The 26017-nt window shown below is 45.0% G+C and overlaps 1 protein-coding gene across 10 annotated transcripts in view; it reads left to right on the forward strand.

Moving 5' to 3' along the window:
- The window catches only part of myt1lb (myelin transcription factor 1-like, b), a 118733-nt gene that overhangs the window by 50852 nt on the left and 41864 nt on the right, over nucleotides 1–26017 (forward strand). For all 10 annotated transcript variants that reach the window (XM_085142365.1, XM_085142366.1, XM_085142364.1 and 7 more), the window contains one exon: nucleotides 1147–1180. In XM_085142365.1, coding sequence (XP_084998491.1) covers nucleotides 1147–1180 — 34 coding nt within the window. The remainder of the gene's footprint in view (nucleotides 1–1146; nucleotides 1181–26017) is intronic.

Genomic DNA, 26017 nt, shown 5'->3' on the forward strand with positions numbered 1-26017 from the left:
TATTATTATTATTATTATCATTATTATTATTATTATTATCATTAGTAGTAGTAGTAGTAGTAGTAGTATTATTATCATCATTATTATTATTATTATTATTATTATTATTATCGTTGTTGTTGTTACTTTCAGAGCTTCCATTATCTACATGCTTTTTGTCCCATGAAATTAAAGTGAAATATTCCAACCAAGGACACATTGTATCTAAATTGTTCTCATTGTGATGCCTCAGCTCTCACAACGTTACTTTTGTCCTTTCAACATATTTATTTGTTCATTTATGATCCCTGGTGACACTCGAACATTTTGCACTTTTTAAAATCACAGATGTTAAATATAAATAATCGAACCAATTTTGTTGTCATGAAAGTTTAAAGATTATTCTTTATTCTGCTCCAGCTGCCTCTGAATGCAGCAAAATAAACGTGTATCGTCTGCAAACATGACAGCGTTTTACTTTTTACTAGCACAAAACCCAAATGTATATATATCATATCATATAAAAATATTATATCAAAATAAAATACTGCCACAGAGAAATTACAAATGAAATTTCGACTCTTATATTATAAAGTATATTGAATTTTTTCCATCCCTTTGGTCTTTATAATCATATTTGTCACCATGTTGAGATTTTTCCTGCAATAATTCTCTTAATTTTAAAATCATAGATTTGAATCAATTTCTTTTCAGTTTTCAAACGTTGTAATATTTAGATTTAGAGACAGTTTATTAACGTTAAACTGTAGTTTTTAATGTTTATCTTAAAAGCTTTGTTATTATTAGTTTCAGTTTTTTTAGTTTATCAAATATGATATAATATTTATCAGTTTAACGGGTGTTACATTTCAGTGTGACGTCCACTGACTCGTCCTGGTCTTCATACACATATGAAAGTGACAACTTTGTGACGCTGCATCGTTTCCATGTTGTTGATCCAAACATTCAGACGAGAGTAATAAGCTGCAGACAGATCACACGTCCTCAGACACAAGTATAGACGATGAATATACGCCTGCATTCAGTGACGTTCCCTCCAGCTCCGAGTTTCCCTGATGATGTCACAGGAAACTGATGCAGAGTCACAGTCGTGGCCGTTCAGGCGGATTTCACATGTTTCATAATCTCTCTGTGTTTCTCTTCCAGTGCCTGTGGATCCAGCATTAACAGAGCTTTTCAGGTCAGTGGGAACACACACACACACACACACACACACACACACACACACACACACACACACACACACACACACAAACCTGCCTGTTTTCCATGTTGATCCCATACTCGGGATTCTTTCTGTATTCCTGCCTCTCTGTGTGAGCTCCTCCCTTTGGATCCTCTGATAACAGCAGAACAAAAACATGCACCACCAACTCCACACATGAAATATTAAATAAGAGGATTTCTTGTCTGTTTTTCTCTCATGTTCTCAATGTTATTTCGATGATAGTCGATTATCAATGCATTAAGCATTCAGCACAGTTCCTTCTCTCTTTCTACGCCTACAGCCCTCAAAGTTCTCGCTGGGTGAGTGGAGTGGGTGGAAGGTAGAACTTTATTCTCTTTGTCACTGGAAAAGTTTCCTCTCAGAACAGTTTTAGGAGGTGCCGTCATTTCTAAAACCATCCACTGTGTCAGGAACTACTTCAAGATACTAATTAGCTTCATTTACCTGCTTTAAGTAAGGTAACGTGACTGGAGCCACATTTAAGCTGTTAAAGCTTCGTGCTGCGAAGTGCTGCTAGAAAATAAAATGTTGGATTGTAAAAAACATCTTGTTTGCTTTATATTTACACGATGTACATTACTCACCTGACAGTCTCCAGACTAACATCAGGCATCTTGTGAAAGGCTGTGACCCTCCAGGCTTAAACAATTATCACCCTGTTAATCTGAAATAAACTCTTAGCTTAAATGTTTGGCTGATATTAATATCTTAGGTGAAACTGACGAAAGTCTGACGTTCGACTGGGTCATGGTACCAACAGCTATGTTGGGAACAAATCACAATATTAATGGACCAGAAGAATAATTGTGTTGTTGTATTTGTTGAGCTGCTGTTAGGCAGACTTGGTGATGCTGCTGGAAGCTGCAGATGTCAGGTTTCCTGAAGAGTTTCAGAGGAGTCCACCGTGGTTCAGGTTCATTTGCACTATCATTAATAAGACAGCTAATAATACAGCTAAAGTGCACCTTTATGCAGATGACACCATGCTTTACTCAGCTGGCTGTACAGACTCAAGCTTCTCATTCAGCCTGACGAGCAGCAGCACAAACCTGTTCCTGTGATTTATGCTGATCACAGTCGGCTCCTTGTTGGGTACCCGGAACTTCCTCTGAACATTTTCTTATTTTGAACCTTTGCATAACCTTTGAACCTTTCTGGTCACCAATAATCTCATCTCTGTCTGTCAGAGAGAGTTGAGAGCTTTTTATAAAGTATTATGTTATTCATGTTTTATATGATTTAATGTTGTGCCTTCATGGCCAGGTCTTCCTGGTTTAAATGAGGTTTATGTGCTCATTACAGCAAATTATTTGACTTCCATAAGGTTGTAAGTGATGTTAACTTAAGACCCGAACTCTTCCCCGACATGCATTTTTAATTTCTCTTTGATATTTGGGCTGATTGGGGCCTGATGAATGTAAAAACAAAGAATTACCAGATTTTTTTTTACCTTATTTTTGTTTTTAAGAAAAATAAGAGCCACATATGAGGATATTCGTTTAAAATTCTGATAGAACAGTAGCAGCATAATGTCTTCGTAAGTGAATATCAGGTGCTTGTAGAGCAAAATTGAGTATTTTGGTCTAAATAACCCAAAATGTGATGTCCACATATGTGGACGCAGGTCCTAGGAGGTTAAAGGGTAATTTAAAGGTGTGGGCAACCACGTGTATTGCCCCCTTGTGGTCATTAAAAGTAAGGCACATTTAAGGCACTTCTGTGAAGACGAGCTCAGACTTCCTGGGCGGTCTGTTAGTAACGTTACGATCAAATCGAATAGGACCTTGTGAGTCAGAATCGAATCGATACCCAGCGCTAGGTAACACCACAGCAGCCACACTGTTGGTGGATAATGTCATTAAAATGCTCCATACATGGTTCAGAGGTCCAGTTCAGGTGAAGCCGAGCTGTTAGTCAGAGAGGCCACAACCCAATAATGGCCTCAGTTTTCGAGTGGACATTAGAGGAAGTGCAGGTTTTGGTTGTTTATTTTCCTTCCCTGAGGAGGGCGACTGGTCAGGACAAGCGGTTACCATTAATGAACTCCAGTTAAAGGCTGCGGCGTCACTCCTCGTCCCCCTGAGACCGTCGACCTGCTGTAACGTAAGTCAATAAGCTTATGCGCCTGCATTCGGGCCGTGTCACTCTGTGAAATACCTGAACAGCTCCTAACAAAGCTGTGGATACACTGTGCAGGCTAGCTCTTAACCGATACGGACTCTTCTGGTTAGACGGTGGAGGCTAAGACGAGGAGGTGCTGACAGTGCGCACAGAGGCTCGAATAAACATGTGGCATGCTTGTTTTTCTCTATTAGCCATGTTGTGTCACCTGGTTGAAAGTGTGGATGCTTCAGTGTCCTCTACTCGTCTTTGCGAGTTGTTTCCACCACAGTAATGTGTGAGTTTCACTTTGTCCTTGGCTGTGTGTTCGGGGGGTAAGATAAGGGTTCTTGCCTACCTATATATCAATAAATAATATTCCACCTGGAAGATTACTGCGTAGCCTTTAGCTGATATTCATAGATAGTCCAAGGTGTACTCTCCCTGCTCTCTCCCCCCCTCTTTCAGTCTTTCTCCCCCTTTTCTATCATTCTCACCTCCTCCTCCTCCTCCATCCCTCACTGTGCTGCTGCCTGCAGATAGTAATTAATCAGGGGATCGATGGGAAGCCTATCTCCAGGCTGAGGCGTCTATAATGTCGATAATGCTGCTCGATGGCCTCTCTCCCCGGAGAGCTGATAGTCTTCAGGGCGAACACGCTTGACATGGGCCGTTCGGCTCTGCGTATGTGTGTTTAAAATCCTATTCAGCATGGACACTACATGATCACGGTTACAAATGCAGTGAGAGACAAATGTAGTGCTGCGTAAAGAGATTAATATGAAAAACTAATAATTTATAAGATGAAAACTGTTGATTTATGTGTAAAAATCCCAAAAACCAACACAAACCTGATTTTACTGATAATACTTTAAAGGCTGATTTTACATAATTTTCATTCTTTCTTTTCTAGAATATTCATACTTTAATATTTATCTATTTACAGTGGGGCAAAAAAGTATTTAGTCAGCCACCGATTGTGCAAGTTCCCCCACTTAAAATGATGACAGAGGTCAGTAATTTGCACCAGAGGTACACTTCAACTGTGAGAGACAGAATGTGAAAAATAAATCCATGAATTCACATGGTAGGATTTGTAAAGAATTTATTCGTAAATCAGGGTGGAAAATAAGTATTTGGTCAATAACAAAAATACAACTCAATACTTTGTAACATAACCTTTGTTGGCAATAACAGAGGTCAAACGTTTACTATAGGTCTTTACCAGGTTTGCACACACAGTAGCTGGTATTTTGGCCCATTCCTCCATGCAGATCTTCTCAAGAGCAGTGATGTTTTGGGGCTGTCGCCGAGCAACACGGACTTTCAACTCCCGCCACAGATTTTCTATGGGGTTGAGGTCTGGAGACTGGCTAGGCCACTCCAGGACTTTCAAATGCTTCTTACGGAGCCACTCCTTTGTTGCCCGGGCGGTGTGTTTTGGATCATTGTCATGTTGGAAGACCCAGCCTCGTTTCATCTTCAAAGTTCTCACTGATGGAAGGAGGTTTTGGCTCAAAATCTCACGATACTTGGCCCCATTCATTCTGTCCTTAACACGGATCAGTCGTCCTGTCCCCTTGGCAGAAAAACAGCCCCATAGCATGATGTTTCCACCCCCATGCTTCACAGTAGGTATGGTGTTCTTGGGATGCAACTCAGTATTCTTCTTCCTCCAAACACGACGAGTTGAGTTTATACCAAAAAGTTCTACTTTGGTTTCATCTGACCACATGACATTCTCCCAATCCTCTGCTGTATCATCCATGTGCTCTCTGGCAAACTTCAGACGGGCCTGGACATGCACTGGCTTCAGCAGCGGAACACGTCTGGCACTGCGGGATTTGATTCCCTGCCGTTGTAGTGTGTTACTGATGGTGACCTTTGTTACTTTGGTCCCAGCTCTCTGCAGGTCATTCACCAGGTCCCCCCGTGTGGTTCTGGGATCTTTGCTCACCGTTCTCATGATCATTTTACCCCACGGGATGAGATCTTGCGTGGAGCCCCAGATCGAGGGAGATTATCAGTGGTCTTGTATGTCTTCCATTTTCTGATGATTGCTCCCACAGTTGATTTTTTCACACCAAGCTGCTTGCCTATTGTAGATTCACTCTTCCCCGTCTGGTGCAGGTCTACAATTCTTTTCCTGGTGTCCTTCGAAAGCTCTTTGGTCTTGGCCATGGCGGAGTTTGGAGTCTGACTGGTTGAGGCTGTGGACAGGTGTCTTTTATACAGATGATGAGGTCAAACAGGTGCCATTCATACAGGTAACGAGTGGGGGACAGAAAAGCTTCTTACAGAAGACGTTACAGGTCTGTGAGAGCCAGGGATTTTCCTTGTTTGAGGTGACCAAATACTTATTTTCCACCCTGATTTACGAATAAATTCTTTACAAATCCTACCATGTGAATTCATGGATTTTTTTTTCACATTCTGTCTCTCACAGTTGAAGTGTACCTCTGGTGCAAATTACTGACCTCTGTCATCATTTTAAGTGGGGGAACTTGCACAATCGGTGGCTGACTAAATACTTTTTTGCCCCACTGTATCTATTATCTACAATAGGGATGCACCAATACCGGTATCGGGTATCGGCCTCGATACCACATTTTCTAAAGTACTCGTTAAAAGTCTGATTTTACATAATTTTCATTCTTTCTTTTTAAAATATTTATACTTTAATATTTAATTATATATATATAAATTATTATTATTATTATAATATAAATATTTAATATTTATCTACACATTAGTTTATATCCTGATCTGCCGTCCTTTGTTATTATATCATTGTTAGAGAATTGTTATAAAAAACAGAAACAAACTTGATTTAAAACCATAAAAATCTCTGAATTCAATATATTTGAAGAACCGCTCCAGGTTTAATGCGGCTGATCCATAAATAAATGTGTTTGGCTAAATGCTTTTATTGGACCACGATCGAGTGCATTAACAGTGTCTAGCTAATCTTATCAATATCAGGCTTGCATATGGTAAATGGACCTGTTCAGATTTTGGAGGAGTGACATTCACATTAAACATGTTTCTAATAATCAGCGGATGTGCAGTAATGAACAGATTGTCACAGTTTTTTCTACTTTTAGATCGAGGTGATGTCATAGACAGGGTATATTCTTAATATGGTCATCCTGTGCAAAGAAGCCCCACCCACCTTTGTTTAGGAGGGGCAGCCAATCAGAAGAAAGGAGCTAAAACAGCTTGTTTCGTACAGAGGACGATCTGAGGAGCTGCACCGGTGTGACGTACAAAAGGATTATTTTGGACTGTGAATCATGCAAAGCTGCTGTAATGGAGTGACAATAAAGATGTTAAGGTTAAAAGAGAAGAAAAGATCCACTTTGGTGAATAACTGGCACGATAAATACAGCAGCAGCTGTGCTGTAGCGCACATTTCATCCACTCAGATTAACTTTATTTAAGTCGCTTTCATAGATTATACAGAATGTAAATCATTTGAGGCAGTGGGATCTCAGGTCTCAGCCACAGTACACCAGTGGGGTCTCTGACTCTCTTGGTTACAGACATCACGTCTGGCTTTTCAGTCACCGTCAACTGGCACAGTAATCATAGATGTGCAGGATGGCTAATTGAAGTCAGAGTGCAGCAGAAAGGCACGCATATAGAGCATAATTCAGATTCATGTGGGAAGAAGCTGTTTAGAGAGGGTGCTTTCAGCACACGGCCATTGCAGCTGCCTTCGTCTGTGCGCAGCTAAAGCAGCAAAGACACTGAAGGAAAAGGCTTCCTTTCACGTTTAAAGCTCCAATTACATGGATGAATTTCTTTTATGAAAGAAAAAAGCAAAGGTGGCTTTAAGAGAGGACCCCGTCTCCATAAAGCTCACCGTGAGATAGACGGGGAGGCGAGTTTGTGCAGACGGGAAAGCTCACAGCATAAACATTCGCTCCACATCTCCTCTGTCATTTGCATATTTACAGTCTGCCATGCTAATCATGTTTATTGGGGTGTATAAGAACTGCGCATGGGCTCGACGGTGGAGGACAGCTTTCTGCCGGAGACTGTGAGATATAAAAATTACCCCCAGCCCCCCCATTTTTGAAATAAATGGTTCCTCCTGCGGTAATCCAATTTCAAAAAGACAAAAAGAGCCGTCTTACATAACTAGGACAGCACAGGCTTCTGCTAATTATGGTGTTAAGAATTCCCCTGATTTGAAACAAAGGCCAAGATTCGTGCAGATATTTTTATGTTGTGTTCAGTTCTTCATCCAAAAATGGAACTGAAGCTGCAAAATCCTGAGAAACTCAGTGCAAAAAATATAAATACATCAAGGAAATCACATCCAGATTTGCTCGATTTCACTTTGAACACAGAGATTTCTGCTGTCAGTCCCTCTGTGCTTTATCTCTGAAGTGTTGAGAACAGTTAAGTAAGGAGGATAACGGCTAAAGCTCCTCATTTTTCCCCTGTCAGACTCCTGCTCCCTCACAAAAGAGATGAGGTGGTCACCGCCTGGCCGAGGAAGAGGGCTTTAGATCGTCAGCGCTAGAGCTGAAACGAGGCCAAACAGGAAGCGATCGACACGGCACAGATCCACTCTCCTCTCTTTGTCTCACCCACACGTCTCCCTCGTCCTTATAGCTCCACCATAGGCTGCGTTACACTGACCCACCCTTTTTTGCTCGGGGTCGTCGCTCCGAGCCGCCCACGGGCTCGAGCCCCTGCAGCCATTCTGCACATCGCCGCAGGGCTGACGGGCGCCGCTGCATCGATCCAAGAGCAGCAAGAATGGAAGTCTTTTCTTTCACCGCTCGTGGTTTTATAACACACCAAGGCACGCTGTGCACAGAAGATAATTAAAGACAGCTAAAATAAACATGGAGATATCAGTTCATCAGCATGCCCGACTCTCCTTCCTCCTCTTCCCCTTCCTAACACTCTATCCTTTCCTGCCTCCTTCCCTGCCTTCCTTCCTCCCTCCCTTGCCCCCTCCCTTTTCTCTCTGGCAGAGCTAATTCCCTCTTCAGATGGTGCGGCTCTCATTTGCATACTTATCAAAGTGTTTGGACTATCCGACAGAAGCTGTAGGAAGGTGGGGTCATTAATATGTTAATTAGCCCCTTCGCTCCATCCTTTTTCTCCCCCCGCCTTTTAGATGCTGGCGCACCATCCGTATCCTCCACCTCTCTCAGCCTTTGAATGTTTGAATACCCTCAGAGGCCCTGCAAATGCCATAAGACTCTGCAGACATGCACGCACGGGGCTTAGGTTCACAACGACGTAGAGAGAGTGCGTTTGCATGCATGCAGACAAATACACATCTGTGCTGTTGGATTAGCAACGTTTGAGTTTTGCATAGGAAATTTTAGCACAGTGTAATGATGTGGTTACAAAATTGAGCAAATATTATCAATCTTTGCTGTCAAGACAAGTTCGTCTATCTCAGTCACGGTGATGTCTGAATTTTAAGTGAGTGGAAGATGATATGTTTTCTTTTCATTATTATCAAACACAAAATTAAAGACAAATGTAAAATATATGTCTAAAATAAGCCTCTATTATTATTATTAGCACTCTGAACTAACTATTTCCTAAAGAAAACACTGAGTGTTAATGCTAAGCCAAGCATAGAAGTAACAATCAAGCCACTGAGTTGACTTGGAGGCGGTTCTGGTTGACATTCCCACCTGACCTGCTCAGAATCAGCTCATTTTAATTTTTAGCATTTTAAACACAATATATGCAAAATCTTACCTTGATACAATGAATAATTTCTGAGGTCCTTGAGTGTTTTTAATTCATTAAATCTTTGAAGGTCCCTGTACGGCACTTAATCTGGGATGATTGGGGGCTTGTCCGGGATCTTTGAACCGTGTCCGGTTTGTTGAAATGGAATTGTATTTGTTTTTCTGCGTGCACACTTGAAGTGGTTTTTAGTTTTGTGAATAATATTCTTTGGCGTAGGTTTTGATCTGTGTTTAGATTGATTTGCTGTTTGAGAGCTCCTTTGAGTGATTCATAATCAGTATTTCTACTTAGGCATGTTTGAGAACCTGGGCGCACATTGCCTTGGAAGCATTTCCCTTGTTGGTTACCTTTTGGTTCTTGTGGAATCGAGTTCCCAGTCCCACCATCTGCTCGGGTTAAGTCTGTAGGTGTATGTTGTGGTGTGTTAATGTTGTTCCTGGTTTATTTCTTATTTCAGACCTGTTCTGGTTGTCATTGTATTTGTGGAAGCCTGTACTCCCAGTTATACTGACTGATATAGACACGGTGTATTAAAAATCCCAAAAGTTCTGAAGTACAGTTTAATAATTGTATTCCCATGGCACTGTCACGTTTATTTAAAAAGAATCACTTCATCAGGGAGCTAAACAGATTTCAAACAAACAACGAATCACCTTGTAGACTGTGAAGGAGGCCAAACTGGTTTCCTGTGAGCTCAAAATATTTGTCGTATTGAAATAAAAAGTCTCATCAGTCCATCTATTTGTATTTATCACGTGTTTGTATAGAAATACAGGCTTATTGGGCTTGTTGCTATCAGGCACCATGACTTTCAACCCGGAGACTGTGCTTTGAGTATCATCTCTGATCAATTTCAACTCAACCGCTCCATAAAGCCTCATTTATTCTGGCTGAGGTCGAGAGTGCCCTCTATGGAGCAGGAAGTCCAGACAGTGGGAGTTCCCCATGGCAGGTATAGCAGTCATGAAAAGCAGTTATGAAATATAGATGAAGCCGCCACAATGTTGGTTCGTAAGATCCTGTTTTGAGTGTTCTGGCTGTTGCCATCTTAGCTTTTTGAAGACCTTCCGGTCCTTTTTGACTGTAATGGGATCATAATTTCCTAAATGAACATCATGTCATATTCAATAAGACTAGAAATAAACCATAAATGCATCGGGAGTCTTTAATGTTTACTGAGCTCACAGATCCATGAGCAGCAGGTTCGTTTTATACAATCTGACGAGTCATCCCTGATGGACATTGGCTTCAGTTTTCAGACTCGGAAGCATCACATACCCAAACCCTAACCCGGCTTTTAATTACACTCTGTGGCAGAAATAGGTTGTAATGGTAGCCCACCTCTGAGGCTGAAGCTCGTGTAAAAGCTGCACTCTGAGTGCAGTGCCAGCCTTCAGCAGGACGCCGTTAATGAAGAATATGTCCTGTACATAAAGGTTGGAGGTCAGAAGTGGAGTCGTTGAGCAGCAGCAGCAGGACACCTTGTTAACGCAGACGTATCTGCTCACGAGCAGAGGTTAACGGGTCTGTTCTAACAAGGTTTCTATGGTTAGTCAACACTGATACAGGTGACTGAAGAAGATGCTGGCGGTAATTAAAAATGACAAGGGGAAGTTATCAGCAAATGTTGGCGCAAGGCATCTTGGGAATTGCTGTCCTTGATGCTATTTAAACTCTGTGGTTTGAGCACTAGAATCCACATAATCGTAGCGTTTATTCAGCCGTACGCTGGCAAACAAAGGCATGTGGTTCCCGAACGCGAGGCTTGGAAATAAATCAACATTTTTGTGTGGAAACAGAAAGGTAAGCAGCAGCCAGGAGACAGACTGTTACAACATCCTGCTCACCGGGTTTGATTTCAGCTTTTCAAGGACTTGAACAAACAGGATTCACTGAACACTCTCACTTTAGGGAGACTTTCTTTCATGCTTTCACCTCTGGCTTCTGCCATTGTTTTCACAGAGATACCTGCAGTAAATTGGGCATAAACATCAAGAAGTGTTGTTTTCCAGCCCTCGTTCTTTTAAACGTTCTCGTAGAACAGGCCGTTTTGATATTGATGAGCGAAGAATGAGGACGGTAGGAAGGGAAAGGCAAAGAGATTAGGCGAAACAAAAGGTGAGATGAGAGAGCGCTCACCTTGTTCTAAGCAGCAATAAAAGCCTCGCTAATCCACCTGGCCTTGCCTCTGAGGACATATTTCTCTGTGTGCCAAACGGAGAGGGTGTTCAATTCAACCCACACAGGGCAGACTTAATAATTACTCTCGCTTTGAACGCAATTTCCTGGCTGTGGGGAATGATTGACAGATTGTATCCATGGTGTCAGGGGGGGCAGCCACGCCCACCCTGACTAAGGTAGAAATTAGAGAGCAGCAGGAGCTAAATTACACCTTAGCAGAGACCTCTGGCAGGAGGACAGGAGGGGAAGCATGATGAATGAGAAAAAGATCAGAACGGAAAGGTAGCGGGTGAGTCGCGTGGGAGCACGGAGATGATTGGAGGAATGGCTCGGAAATACATTTGAGGCACGCGCACGGATGCTGGTAGACACACAAAGGCTCGCGCTGAGGTAATGGGTCTGCAGTACTATTGGAGTGCAAAGGGAGAGACACTTAAATGCCATCTCTGCAGTTGGGATGCTATTTACTCCCTCTCCCTCGCACACAGCCGTCTCTGCTCTCTCCACTATGTCATGCTCTCAAAGCACTCAGACTGATATGAGAGCAGCGAGCGGCCGGCAGAGTGGCACAATGAGTCTTCGGGTATCTACAGTGGAGGAGCTCAACAACAGCAGGAAGTGCACAGAAAGAGTGACGGATCGCTGCAAAGCAGAGAATAAATCTGCAGCGTCCCTCTGAAGAACCTCATTTACTCGCAACGTAGAGAAAAGACCCAAAGAATGATCTGCTTCCACAAATATCCTCTTCCTTTGTGATTAAAAACACATCGGTTATCACGAGCACTTCACAAGTGAGACGTTCCTTCGGTGCCTCCAGCAGCTTGTGGGCTGATTTCTAAGTGAAGGACGAATTGAATGAAGCCTGTTTTCCCACCAGGTGAAAACCACAGCCAAACATTGAACGTCCAATATTTGAAGGGCGGGGTTAATGACTTTCACTGTCCATTTGCAGGCGCTCTAATACAGGCTCGAGGTCAGCTGTTTCATCCAACCTCCCAACCTGATTGTTTCATTATGAACTACGACCGTGATGAAACTAATCAAAGCAAAATGAAATGCTAACCTGATGTGTTACACTAAAGCAGTACTGACTTTGTCCTGCACTAAATCAATGACTTCTCTGTAGTGATAGTCAGTAGCAGTACAGGCCAATCAGACAGCTAGCTGCAGCTGTTCAACCCCGTCACACCAAAACTGTCCCTGAGTAACATCTGGAAACTACTCGCACTCATCTCATCTCACTGTTTGACACATTTTGTTATGTAGGCCGTCTGAAAATAGCCTACAAGCTGCTGAATCTACAATGTGAAATTCTCTAACAGGAAATTCTAAGTTACAAATACCCACCTTAACCATAATATTTAGATTCAGCTAATTGGACTTTCTCATGGTTTCTCACGTATCGAGTCACGCTGTCATCTACGTTGTGAGCGGTTGATTTCTGCGCTCACTAGCAGAGTACTGTGGTCGTAGTTTGCCTGGAAGATGCAGACTTGTCTGCAAACACTTGCTGAGTGGCAGCGAAACACCAAAAAGTCACGCAAACTGAAAATGAGACTGTTCGCCTTCAAAATAAAAGCTTTTCAGAGTTTCACTTCAATTCAATTCAATTCAATTTTATTTATATAGCGCCAAATCACAACAAAAGTCGCCTCAAGGCGCTTCATAGATACAGAGAAAAACCCAACAATCATATGACCCCCTATGAGCAGCACTTTGGCGACAGTGGGAAGGAAAAACTCCCTTTTAACAGGAAGAAACCTCCAGCAGAACCAGGCTCAGGGAGGGGCGGGGCCATCTGCTGCGACCGGTTGGGGTGAGAGAAGGAAGACAGGATAAAAGACACTTGAGATCGTTAATTTTTGTGTACAAATTCCATGCAAACTGGTGGTGACCACGGCAACCGTAGCTACCAAAGAAAAGAGGGTTTTGCCAAATGGGTGGAGAATACAAACTGGTGACCACTGTTCGGCAGGCAGTTGCAGAGCAGTCTTCGGACAGGTTACGTGGTTAGTGACAAGTTCTGGGTTTTGAGCCCTAAGTGACCATATTTGGATCAGAGGGTGGAGTCCTACTTTCAGCTCCATCCACAGATACTAATGTAATCAGTCCGCAGTGACATCCAGACAAAAATTCACTTAGCGAAACCGGAGCTCGGACTTGTTGGACCGTCTCTCAGTATAATTAGCTGCACAGCAGCCATGTCAGTCAGATATTATATTGGTCAAATGCTTTGAAAATACTCCAAAAGGAACAAACCAGTGTTTGTATGTAGACATGTTTATTTCTGCTGTCAGGTTGGACATTTTAACATGGGAGTCTACAGGGACTGATTATATTTGAAAGACAGCCTCAAGTGGCCATTAGAGGAACTGCAGCTTCACTTTTCACCCCCAGAGGTTGCTGCTTTGTGCCAAACCACTTATTCCTCCTGATGGTCTGATGGTCCACTAGGAGTCAGATGGTGTACTGTAGGTTTACCTCTATCTGGGTAAAGTGCTTCCATCCCGGCTTTAAGGGCCCTCGACTGGAGCAGAGCCTTCAGATCAGCCTCTTCACCTGAAGAAAGAGAGGGGACAGAGGCGAGGGGCAGCTCCCTGACACACATTCGCATCCACATCTACATCGGCGCTCTTAATGCGATCACACACGCACACGCACAACCTACTTCACATGTAGAGCAGCATTCCCAGCTGAGTGCCGCTCTCCAACCTGGCAATTTGAGCGGAAAGAGAATCCAGCTAAAGTACACAGGGCGTCATGCTGATTTCACAACAGGGGGGTTGAATGGCAGAATGGCCTCACTACAGCCCTCGTTACTGATCCGGCAAGATCCGACTCATCTGTTTCAATAGCACTCTATCATTTGCACTTATGTGTGCAGGCACAAGTGGAGGCAGATTGCACGAGTCCAAATTTTTCGCTGGAAACGCTGCTTCTATGTGACGCAGGACCAATTTCACGCAGTCAAACCTGCACGCCACGAGCGACGAGCACACGGAAACGCGTACCCACAGCTACATCTGACGGCGATGTTTTTGGGTGACATTTAGTTTCTAGGTTGCACAAGATGCTCGTATAAATGAATCATGAGTGAATCTGTGAGGTGTGAATAATAGATGGGAGGAGAGGTAAAAACAAAGGAGTGCTGTTATTATTTGTTAATAAGACACTCTGGAGCATCACTAACTAGATCTCATTACCTCCGTAGTCACCGGCATGTATACACACACACTTTCCCACACGCCACATGCCAAACTCATGCACAAGTCTCTCATCCTGCATGACTATTTTTACCTGTGAAGCCTGCCGTTGCCTAGCGCTCTGTAATTACAGCCCACACTCCACCAATGAGTGATTAGAAGCAATGATTGATGGGTTAACGCTGTCACCTTAGGATGCCGTGGTGCTGAGCTAATTATACGAGCGTACACGTGTCACATACCTGATAGCCCTCTCAGCCTTCTGCCATAACTCTGGAACAGGTGCGATAAAGGTGGACGATGTGTCTCCTGTTAATCTGCAGATAAGGCATGATGAAGTAACGCCGCGGCTGATTAATAGATCTCCGTGGCTCCTAAATGAGTTCCTTTGGTGTCACTTGGCACTTTAAATTTGCCTCATCAAACATCTGCTCCTGCGGCGTTACCGTTTGTAGGCGGCCACGAGTTTTCCACTTAAAGCCAGCGCCCTGATTTCATCATCATCATCATCATCATCATCATCATCCTACTGTGTGAAAACACTGCCAAAATATATTTGGAGATTTTCACAATTTCAGTTTTTCTTTTCACCGCCTGAGCAGCTATGGATTTCCTGTCATATATGGACTTTCTCTCTCTGCATAGACAATGTGCAGGATGGAGATGGAGCGCGCGCCTACTTATACATGCAAAGTGTGTGCGTGCAGACGGGGGATGTGAGGGGTTGCGTTTATGATTGCCACGACTGCAGCTGGGGCTGTGGGCTGAGTAATTGCCTGTCTTGGTAGGGGGAGCGTGGTAGCGAGCTAAAAGTCAAGTGCTCTCTTCCTGCTGTAGACCTCATTTGGATTCCACATAGCTAGCTAGCAAGCTAACGCCAGCCTTGGGCCTGTATTATTCATAGCTTGACAGATAGCTCTCACTAAAAGCATTGGAAGTGGGCCAGGTGGTGATGGAGCGACAGGGGAAGCAGCAACACTGCACCTCGCTCTCTGCCTGGCAGGAAGAGAAACAGATATGGAAATTGAAGATACAATGGAGCAGCAGAGAGATGAGCAGCTTTAACAGAAACAGGGAAATGCTAAGTGGGATCGGTACGGAGATGAAGAGAGTGAAGAGGTGAAGAGGGGACGAAAGGAATCAGACAGAATTATCTGAAGGCCGCGTGGAGCTAAAGGACAGCGCAACTACAAGACATTAAAGCAAAGATAGAGGACGAGCGAGCTCACCGCAAAATGGAGAGAAGACAGAAGCAGAGCGACTGTGAAGAGAGAAAGAGGCAGCCATCCACCCCCGCCAAGCTCAGGAACCCCTCTGCCTCCATGTGCAGAACCAGATAAGGTCGCATTAATCAAAATCTGCCACTTCCCCTTCCAAAAAAACACCGTCTCTGCCATCAGCCCCCCTCTGTGAAGTATCTGTCACCGAAACAGAAATTTCCATATTTAATGGGAAAGCTTTATATCACCAGAAAGACAGTGTGGGCTGAGGGTGAAAGAGCGGAGTCGGTCGGATCTGTCAGCTCTGTCATTAGCTTCTACACTTTAGGCTTCATGTGGAGCCTCGGGGTTCATTCGGTTTGGCTGCGACGCAATTGTTATCGTTCCCGCAGTACGATGACGGTCAGACAGTCGCTGTCACGTGCAAGCAGAGGAACTATGGTGTAAACAGCGCATTATTAGGTTACTATTTCCTGTTCCTGTGCCTACTGCACGTCGGAGCAGTGAGTCCTGTTTCACTCAGTGAACGCCTTCATGTGAAAAGTCATTTTAAACTAGGTTTGATTCAGCTTTACTTCACCAGTTAGTATATATTTAGTTTACCACATGTGAACAGTCACAACATTTACCGCTCCATTTAACAGTTTTCACTTTGATTTAACAAAGTTTTCACTTTGTTAAATCATCATTTTCAAAGGTTTGTCAATATGTTTTAGCTAACTATCCCACTGTTATTAGCTGTTAGCTATTCTAGCAGGCAGTGTTGCAGTCTCTGGAAGCAGGACGAACTGCGCTTGACATCAAGTCACTGAAACAGGTGATTGTACAAAGTGTGACCATTATTGTCTTAATCCCCCGTAGATATGAACAGTTAGATATTATTGGTTATTATTAGTTATTATTAGTTAGATATATATTAGTTAGATATTAAGTGTTAGCCATGTCACAGAGCTCAAAGCCTTTTAACTCTGCTGTGGCTTTATTGTTATTAATATATTTGAAGGAAAACCTCATTAACAGCTGTTTTTATCTGAGCCACGACAACCATATGACTTTGTGGAGTTTGGTGCATCATTGGAAATTAAAAAGTGTAAAAAGTATTTAAAATCCGATCAGCCTTAAACATCTGCAGCAGTAATATTGATCCATGTAACACTGATGTGGAACATTTGTAGAATAATTACTATTATTATCTATCCATCCGCTTCCGTTTCTCCTTTTCAGGGTCGCGGGGGGGGGGGGGGGGGGGGGGGCGCTGGAGCTGGAGCCTATCCCAGCTGTCATAGGGCGAGAGGCGGGGTCCACCCTGGACAGGTCGCCAGTCTGTCGCAGGGCCAACACACAGGGACAGACAACCATTCGCACTCACATTCACTCGCACATTCACACCTAGTGGCAATTTGAATTATCCAATTAACCTGTCCCCACAAGCTGCATGTCTTTGGATGGTGGGAGGAAGCCGGAGTACACAGAGGGAACCCACGCAATAATGCAGCTTTTTGTGTTTATTTGCTCCATGTCATCAGTCTGATACGATTTTTTAATTGTGCAGAAATGTGAGGATACAGCTGAAAATGAGGAGACAGGATCATTAAGTTGTTTTAATTCTGGTCATTTTTATGTTGTTGAAAATTGGAGGAAGATGGGAGGGGCTTAAATCATAAGGTTAGCTGGTTGTTTCAGTCATCTAGTGTTGGTCAACAGTTATGACTGATATTAGCAGCACGACTTTTATCGAGTTCACCATTTCTGTCACTTTTTACACGAGTGCATTTTGCTGTTTCCGCTCTGTGTCCTTTACTTTTAGGCAGCTTTCAGCTCTCCATGTTTACTCAGTTGTTAAACTGTAATTTCTCGTTTTGTGAGATAAGTTGAATTTATCAGCCCAGGATACTGCAGACGACCCCCTGGGGTGTTGTAGGCCTGAATTCCTGTGTGAGAGAATAACTGTGCATTTTTCTGCTGTCTGTTGTTTCCTCGTATGAACCTTTAATGCATTTTAAAAAAGCCTTTGAAAGCATTTCAAAGCCGGGGCTGCTAAATGTACAGTGGCACACACATGCGACTTCCTTTTTGATGACATTTGTTTATTCCCCTTATTTGCCTCCTGTGCATATTATGACAAGCCTGCAGACTACCTTTCTGACATCACCCGGCGTCAGATAAACAGGTGGTGTTTATGCTTTTTCATCCTCTTTTTTCTTCTTTTTTAATAACCGCATCCCTGAGGAAAGACATCAAAGGGAATAACAGATCATGTGCGGTGAGCGCCGAGCGTGCCAGGGGGACATGATGGGCATGAAGAGGGGAGGCGGGGGGCAGGCAGCTGCTCAGGGCCAGCTTCAGGCCCGGGCACATCCTGACCCCTAACCCCTGAACCCACCACCAGCCCTCCCTTCCCCCCGCCTGCCTCCTCCGGCCAGCCCTTCGCTTAGAGCAGCTGCCAACTAAATTACATCAATGTCAGAAAGCCTCCTCCTCCTCCACTGCTGCAGAGACAGAGCTTAGTAAACATGGCACAGAGTGGGAATCACAATGAAACACACAAAGGGCAGACGCTTTATTCTGAACGCCAGTATTCGGTAGAAGATGAGGCTGGTGTTTCTTGTTATTGTCAACAAATCTCACGAAAAGAGCGAAAGCAGCCGTGCGTCGGTGCATCCATACGTTCTGTTCTCCAGCTGCTCCGTGGCGCTCTGCAGAAAGCCTGCTGCTTCCTGCTGGAGATGGAAATCTGGAGAAATGGGACATGAAGATGTGCACTTTGATTTAAAAAGACAGCTTCGTGCTGCAGGTTTTAGCAGTAAATCCAGTATAAGGAGCAAATCTGCTCATGCGAATAAACGGGCTAACCACGAGAAGGAGCTCCTTTCCAAAATGGCTGATAGGCCAGCAGCTAACTCGCCGGCTTCCCTGTGCGCTCCTCTGAGTTGAGGGTGATTGATTGAAGTCATTACGCTTGTGGAGAGACTCCTTACCTGGCTAATCCAGGAGTGATTTTAGCTGCAGCATGACAGATAGCCACATTACACCCCCTGATTCTGCTGCCCGATGAGCTCCCTGCCTCCAGCTCCGCTGGAACATTATGCAGAGTAGCTTGTACGATAAACACAGATCAATAATCGACCAAATCTCCGACCTCGGAGTCGAAACACAAATACTTCATGATCTAACATTAAAATACTGCATTTGTGCTCAGAGTATTTAGTTATTCACTCAATGAGGTACACAGTAAGTGAAAATCACGTCATTGTAGTTGTTTCAGCTTCAGTCCAAAAGACTTTTTAAGCTATTTAAATGTTCACAGCGAGGAAAACCCGTCTCGCCCCATCGCAGCCCCATAAAAGCTCCATAATAAAGACACGGAGATGCTCCTCGCTCAAGCCTGGTGCTCAGGCTGATAAGACGAAAGGACTCATGGCCTTAAACTTGGAGGTGCAAATTTTTGGACCAGCTGCTTCACACTTGGCCACATGCAGATGGACACACCTTGATGCAGAAAGCATCTGTCCATGAAGACCACAAACAGGACTGTGGACAAGCAGCAAACACCCACCCAGAGTCAAACAGCCACTGAAAGCATGCTTGACTTTGGGTCGATGACACAGATTTATGTCACAAACCTGACCAAAGTTAAATCTACATCTAATGCAGTCAGATCAACGCTGCATAGCTAGCTATCTAACTTCATGCCTGTCCAGGAAAAAGAAAAGAAGTCCAGCTGCCTCCGTGACCTGGATGACTGAGCACCGTGCACACACATGTACCAGGAGATGTTAGCGTATGAGACCACGGCAATGACACTGAGCATTTTAGGAATGAGGGCGACTGCAGGGAGATGTTGCTCAGCACACGTGAGGCTGATTTCTCGCCACTGTTGTGCGTCTCAGCCGAGCTGAGTTCCCGGGCTCTCGCCGGGCTCGGGATAAAGGAGGAGACTCGACAGGCAGCGGGGAGTAAGGACACCAGCCGAGGCTCGGATAAAAACAAGAGCAAGAGTTAACGGCAAGAGTCGAGGCAGAGCAAGTGGAGTATTTGACTAAAAGTTGGGTTAAGTAGCTGCAGGCTGCACGTTAGAGCTGCAGCAGCGAGCAGACATGAGCGAGTCTTTGGGGGCCCGCTGCCTCTCAGCCTCTCCGCCGCCGCGCCCGCTGTCTGAAATCATTTAAATTACCAGCTGAAGAAACGGGGACTGTGGCGTGCTAATGCTTCCTGGAGAAACGAAACATGAAAAGATTACAGTTAAATGATGCTTTCATTATTAACGCGTGTGCGTAAATCCAAGTGGACATGGAACCGTAACACCTACAAACATCATGTAAGTTTCCCTGACAGTGAGGATTATTCCAAGACCGCTGCTCCGAAGTAATTTTTCATGAGCTTTAGGACAGTCTGACAGTTATTCTGCTGAATCTGTGTGTGTGTGTTGGGGTGTGAATGGGTGATAGCAGCTGATATCCAAGCTGGAGCCTGAGCCGCCAGAAAACGCCCCAAATTGCAGCGTCTGCCATGCGCTGAGCCTCCTGCACCGAGACGCTGCCTTTTGTTCTCGGCTGCTCGCGGGAGAAGCCTGACAGCTCTGAAATGATCCTCTCTCCTCTTTCACACTCTCACACACACACAACTCTTCTTCTCTTTTCAACTCTGCTGCCATAGACTCCCATATTTCTGCACACACACACAGACGGGAGGACATGCATGCAAACATGCACACAAACATACATCCTCTGCCTCCCTCCTATAGCCTCCCATTTTGCTCCCCGTCTGCCTCCCTCTCATTTCTCCTTTCTCCTCGCTGGCTGGCGGTGAGGATGGTGAATCCCTCATGGATTTCTGGAGGGTATCACCATGGAGACAGGGCTCTGCCACACATGTCTATAGATCCTCCTGCTGGATAGGGAGCACAGTTAGAGGTGGTGCATTCCCTCCATCTCTGCTGTGCTCTGTGGAGGCAGACAGAGAGGCTGCGAAGAATGAGAAAATGGGAAAGGAGGTGGAAATATGGGAGGAAATCCGCGGAGCGACGATGCTGAGTGTTTCTTTATCGGTTCTCAAACGATACTGAGCATCAAGAACATGTTCTATGCTGCTCTTTAAAGGGCTCTGCGTGGCGTTAAGAGAACATCTACATGTTAGTTCCCTAACATTACATTTAGTGTGTTTCAGGTTCCCACGAGGTTCCTCATTGGCCCTTTGGGAACATTTTGTTCAGGACTTAATAAGAATCTTCTTATAGCTATTGGAAATGCTCATGCAGCACTACACACAACATGTGGGACCTACAAAGAACGTTCCCTCATGGTTCCCCACTGGTCCAGGTCGGTCCTGTGCAGACGTTCCCTGTAGAGGGGATTCTGTTTTTCCTGTTTTAAACTACATGGATGACATTTGGGATGTTTAGAGAATATTCCAAGTGGTTCCATGAGAACATTTCATTAGTAACGTACTGAGCATGTGCACATATGAGGCTCAACTTTCCAGTTGCTTTGTTTGTTAGTCTCAACGTAACATGGATGGTGAATTTGGGATGTTCAGGCGGTGTTCCCACATGGATCCATCATTCCCATGAGTGCGGTCAGGAAATGGTCTTCAAAAACGTCCATATTAAATTTCTTTATTTACATTACACAGAGGACATCAGCTTCCACGTTGGACATGTGAGAACATCTCAAACATTCACATATGGCTCTCGTGAAATCGTTCTTATGTGACATTTGTTTCGATAATGTTCCCATATGGTTCCCGATGGGTGATGTTGAGAGGTTTCATCGAGGACTTAATCAGGATGTTCACATGTGGATCTAAGCTGCTCATTTAATGTGCGCTTAAGAGGAAGTCTCAGTCTCAGTACAACGCTGCAGTGTCAAAGATCAGCTATGTGCACATGAAAACAAAAAAGATGACGCTGCATGTGTTTGTTTATTCTGTGCAGGATTACACAGGAGATATTTGGGAGCATTTAAAAGACCTGATGGGGTCTGAGTGTGTGCTTATTTCATCACAACGAGGCGACAGTCAAGTTGTTCTCGGGATTTTCAGGGAACCAGTCGTAAAGTTCCCTCTCAGGTTCCCCAGGATGTTTGGAGAACCTTTCGTTCATTTCCAAAATGTTCTCGGAGCATTTCTGCTCACGACGTGGAGGCAGACACTCTGTGGACTTTTGGACGTTCTAGAAACATTTAGGAGACGTTCCCTTTCCAGAGTGTCTGCATCGAGCAACTTCACAATTTAGACTCCCGGGATGTTTTGGGAATGTTTGCTGGCAGAATGGATGTTGCCTAATGTTCCAGAAAATTCCCAGTCACAGTGCTGTGTTCTTTAAAGAACAGCGGGATGACAGACATCAAAAGTGTTCGTCCCTGTAGGTCACGACACTGAAGTCCGGTAACCTTTTTAGAACCGTCTGTGACTCCAAATGAGGATGAAGGATGCCGACCTGTTATTCTAAAATATGAGCCGAGAAAGGAGCCGGGCTGAAAACAGAGAGATTTGAGGTGGGAATGTTTGGTGACAGGAGGAGATGACGAGGGAGAGAGGGAAAAAGCAGCAGCAGCTGCCTCATCCGTGCGTCACGGAGACAAATAGTGTGTGATGCTAATGACTGGCTAAAGCTTTTGCCCCCGCTGCGAACAGCCGCTAATATGACTGCTAATAAAGGCACCGTGGAACGCTGTCGCATTCCAGCAGTCGCTCAACTGTCGCCCAAAATTAGCCAAACAGGAGCTCTCCCTCTCCCGCCGCCACCCTCCCCCCCGCCTCACATTAAATCGCAGGGAATGGGGCCCTCTCCGTATCCAAAAGGTTTCTTTTCTGCATTAAAAGGACACTTGTTCACACTGTAATAGAATTTGTTCCATCTTCTAATGCCAAGGATGCCCACTCCATGAAATATGAAGTGGTCTTTTTGTGATCTGAGGCTCTTTTCTTCTTTGATTACTACCTCTCGTACGGCTCACTCTTCTTGGAGGACTTTGTGATGCTGCCGGGGGGACAAAAGCAAAAGCAAACTCAGGATGGTGCAGTATTTTCTCATCGCCTTCCTTTGTCTGCACAGTGCCTGCAGAATTTCTTTTTAATTATTTCTGGAATTTTAATTGCCAAGTGAAGCGAGTGGGATGCAGTGCCTGTGATGACGAACGTCGCAGCCAAGGTCACACAGCGATGGAGCCAGGGAACGTGGGATGGCCGAGCTGCGGAGGCTTCCTGTGGCTTAGTCATCGTAGGGCAAACACACCTTTCACCGTGTCACAACGAGCTGACGGCTCAGGGACGAGAGGACACCTGAGAGCCGGGCGCTCTGTACGCAGCGCTCCTCAACGGCAGCGTGATTAAAAGTCATTTACATAAGAATCTGTGTGGCTGCTCTCAGCGAGCCGGAGCTCTTTAATGGCATCCAAATGTCTGTTGGACCGTAGGTGGAACTTTCAGCAGCGTCAGGTTTTAAAGCTTGTTCGCGCTCTGCTAAAAGGCATCCCTGTTTGTACAAGCCTGACCCGAAATAATGAAGCGTACTCGACTCCTTTTAAAACTACAATGAAAAATACACAAGCCAGCAGTTATTATTTGCTATCCATTAGCTGATGTTGCAGAGCAATTATAGCAATTCAACAGCATTGTTTTGATTCAGGTGTAGTCACATTAATACCTGTCAGCCACTGAGCCGGCGCTGAATACTTGACAGCAAACACCAAGTCAAACGTGCTCCGTGCAGCATTTTCAGGTATTAAACACTTTATTATTGCCAATTTGTGAACACAGGATAACGCAGTCTAAAATACGAGATGTTGCCCAACTTTTGTTTGTCTAAAAATCCAGGACATAAAAGGCTCATGCTCGTTCCCCGAGAGCCTCGCTGCAGTGCCTCCCAACACTGAGCGACGCTGGCTAACATAAGCTTAGAAATGGAGCCGACTAATCAGGACGTCACCAAACGACCGCAGCTCCACAAAAACCAACACTGGTAGCTTCAGAGGCTTCAGATAAATACAGAGAGCTAGCTAAAGCCTCGGTCACTCAGGCCTAAGCACTGACTGATAGCCGCCGCTTGCTAGGGGAAAATGAACTGACTGGCTGAGGCTGGTTCCTGGTGGTGCCTGTGAAATAGATGGCGAGACACCGATAATGCAAGCCTAGAGACCAGTCATTAATCCCATGGTAACCACCGCTAGGGAAATATATATGTTCCCTGCCTGGTTGCTGGAGGTGAAATAGGCTGCAAATCCTCTGCTGTGGTCACCTGTAGTTTTCTAAAAAACGCTGTGAAAAGATTGATGCAAACTGGAAACAGTGACAATTTACCTTCAAAGTAAAAGACGCACCTATTGAAAATGTTTAGTGTCAGCGGTGACGCTAGACTTTTACTTTGAAGGAGAAAATCTCAGTTTCTGGTTTGCGTTGCACTTTTTCGAGCTTCACTACAACTCAGAGAGCACGAGTCGAGTGTTTGCAGATCAGTCTGCATCTTCCATGCAAAATGTGCATGTCAACAGCAGCAGTGTGTGAGCAACCAAAGCAATAACATCGAGGTTTTTGGTGCTGCACATTCTTTGCAACCCAGTTCACTTGGCAACAGCCAGCGACCTCGAGCAACCACTCACCAACCACTCACCAACCATTCACCAACCATTCACCAACCACTCACCAACCACTCACCAACCACTCACCAACCATTCACCAACCATTCACCAACCACTCACCAACCACTCACCAACCACTCACCAACCATTCACCAACCATTTACCAACCACTCACCAACCACTCACCAACCATTCACCAACCATTCACCAACCACTCACCAACCACTCACCAACCATTCACCAACCATTCACCAACCACTCACCAACCACTCACCAACCACTCACCAACCATTCACCAACCATTTACCAACCACTCACCAACCACTCACCAACCACTCACCAACCATTCACCAACCACTCACCAACCATTCACCAACCATTTACCAACCATTTACCAACCACTCACCAACCATTCACCAACCACTCACCAACCACTCACCAACCATTCACCAACCACTCACCAACCATTCACCAACCACTCACCAACCACTCACCAACCACTCACCAACCATTCACCAACCACTCACCAACCACTCACCAACCACTCACCAACCACTCACCAACTATTCACCAACCACTCACCAACCACTCATCAACCACTCACCAACCATTCATCAACCACTCACCAACCACTCACCAACCACTCATCAACCACTCACCAACCATTCATCAACCACTCACCAACCACTCACCAACCATTCACCAACCACTCACCAACTATTCACCAACCACTCACCAACCACTCATCAACCACTCACCAACCATTCACCAACCACTCACCAACCACTCACCAACCATTCACCAACCACTCACCAACCATTCACCAGCCATTCACCAACCACTCACCAACCACTCACCAACCATTCACCAACCATTCACCAACCACTCACCAATCGGAGGCGTATGTGACTGAGGCCTAAGGTAGCCAACCGTCTGCTGTGTTTTGGGGAGGGGCGGGGCTGCTGTCAGGGGCGCTGCTTTGAGTGGATAAGGTGGGCATTTGTAGTTTCAGCACGTCAAAGGCTGCTTTGTTGTGTCTACACTGACACTCGGGCAAACAGTTTTTAGATGCTCTCTCAGCTGCAGGACAACATACATGACATAGAGAACATGCACGCCGACGGTATCCTGCACGCGGTGCTGCATTGGTTGCCTGCAGGACTGCTTCACTGCTAAAATAAAGGTGGAACTGCAGGACCAGAAGACAGAGGGAGGGAGGAGGGGTGAGGTGTTTATCTGCTTTTCACACTGCTCCCCCACTCCCCCCACTCCTCCCACTCACCTATCCCCCCCTCCTGCCAGCCCGCCTGCCTTGGCAGCCGCTAACCTGCTGGGACCGGCCCTTGATTTATTTGGAGAGGGCGCTGGAACAGAGGGGCTGGGATGAGTGGCATTTTAATGTGCTTTTGAGATGTTTGGTCACAAGCACTATTGATCACTGTGCTGCAGCACGCCACCGCCCCCTCCCTCACTGTCCTGCAGACCTTCTCGCTGCCCTGGGGGAGAGGTTGTCAGGCAGGGAATGAGTTTCCATGTGGGCTTAGATTAATGAAATGAGCCCCCTGGTTGCGGGGGGTGCAGGGGGTCAGACCATTAAGGAATCTCAGGGCTGGGCGAGATTGAGCCTGCCAGCTGACTGACTGATGGGCGAAAGAAAGAAAGAGAGAGCACGAGGGAGAGGATATTGGATGAAGCAGAGGAAGAGAGGAAACAAAAAGGGGTACCTGAGAGCGTCTGACCACTGCGATGAGTTTTTCCCAGCACAAAAGTAGCTCACAG

This window comes from Neolamprologus multifasciatus, chromosome 19 (genome assembly GCF_963576455.1).
Source record: "Neolamprologus multifasciatus chromosome 19, fNeoMul1.2, whole genome shotgun sequence".
NCBI classification, from domain to species: Eukaryota; Metazoa; Chordata; class Actinopteri; order Cichliformes; family Cichlidae; genus Neolamprologus; species Neolamprologus multifasciatus.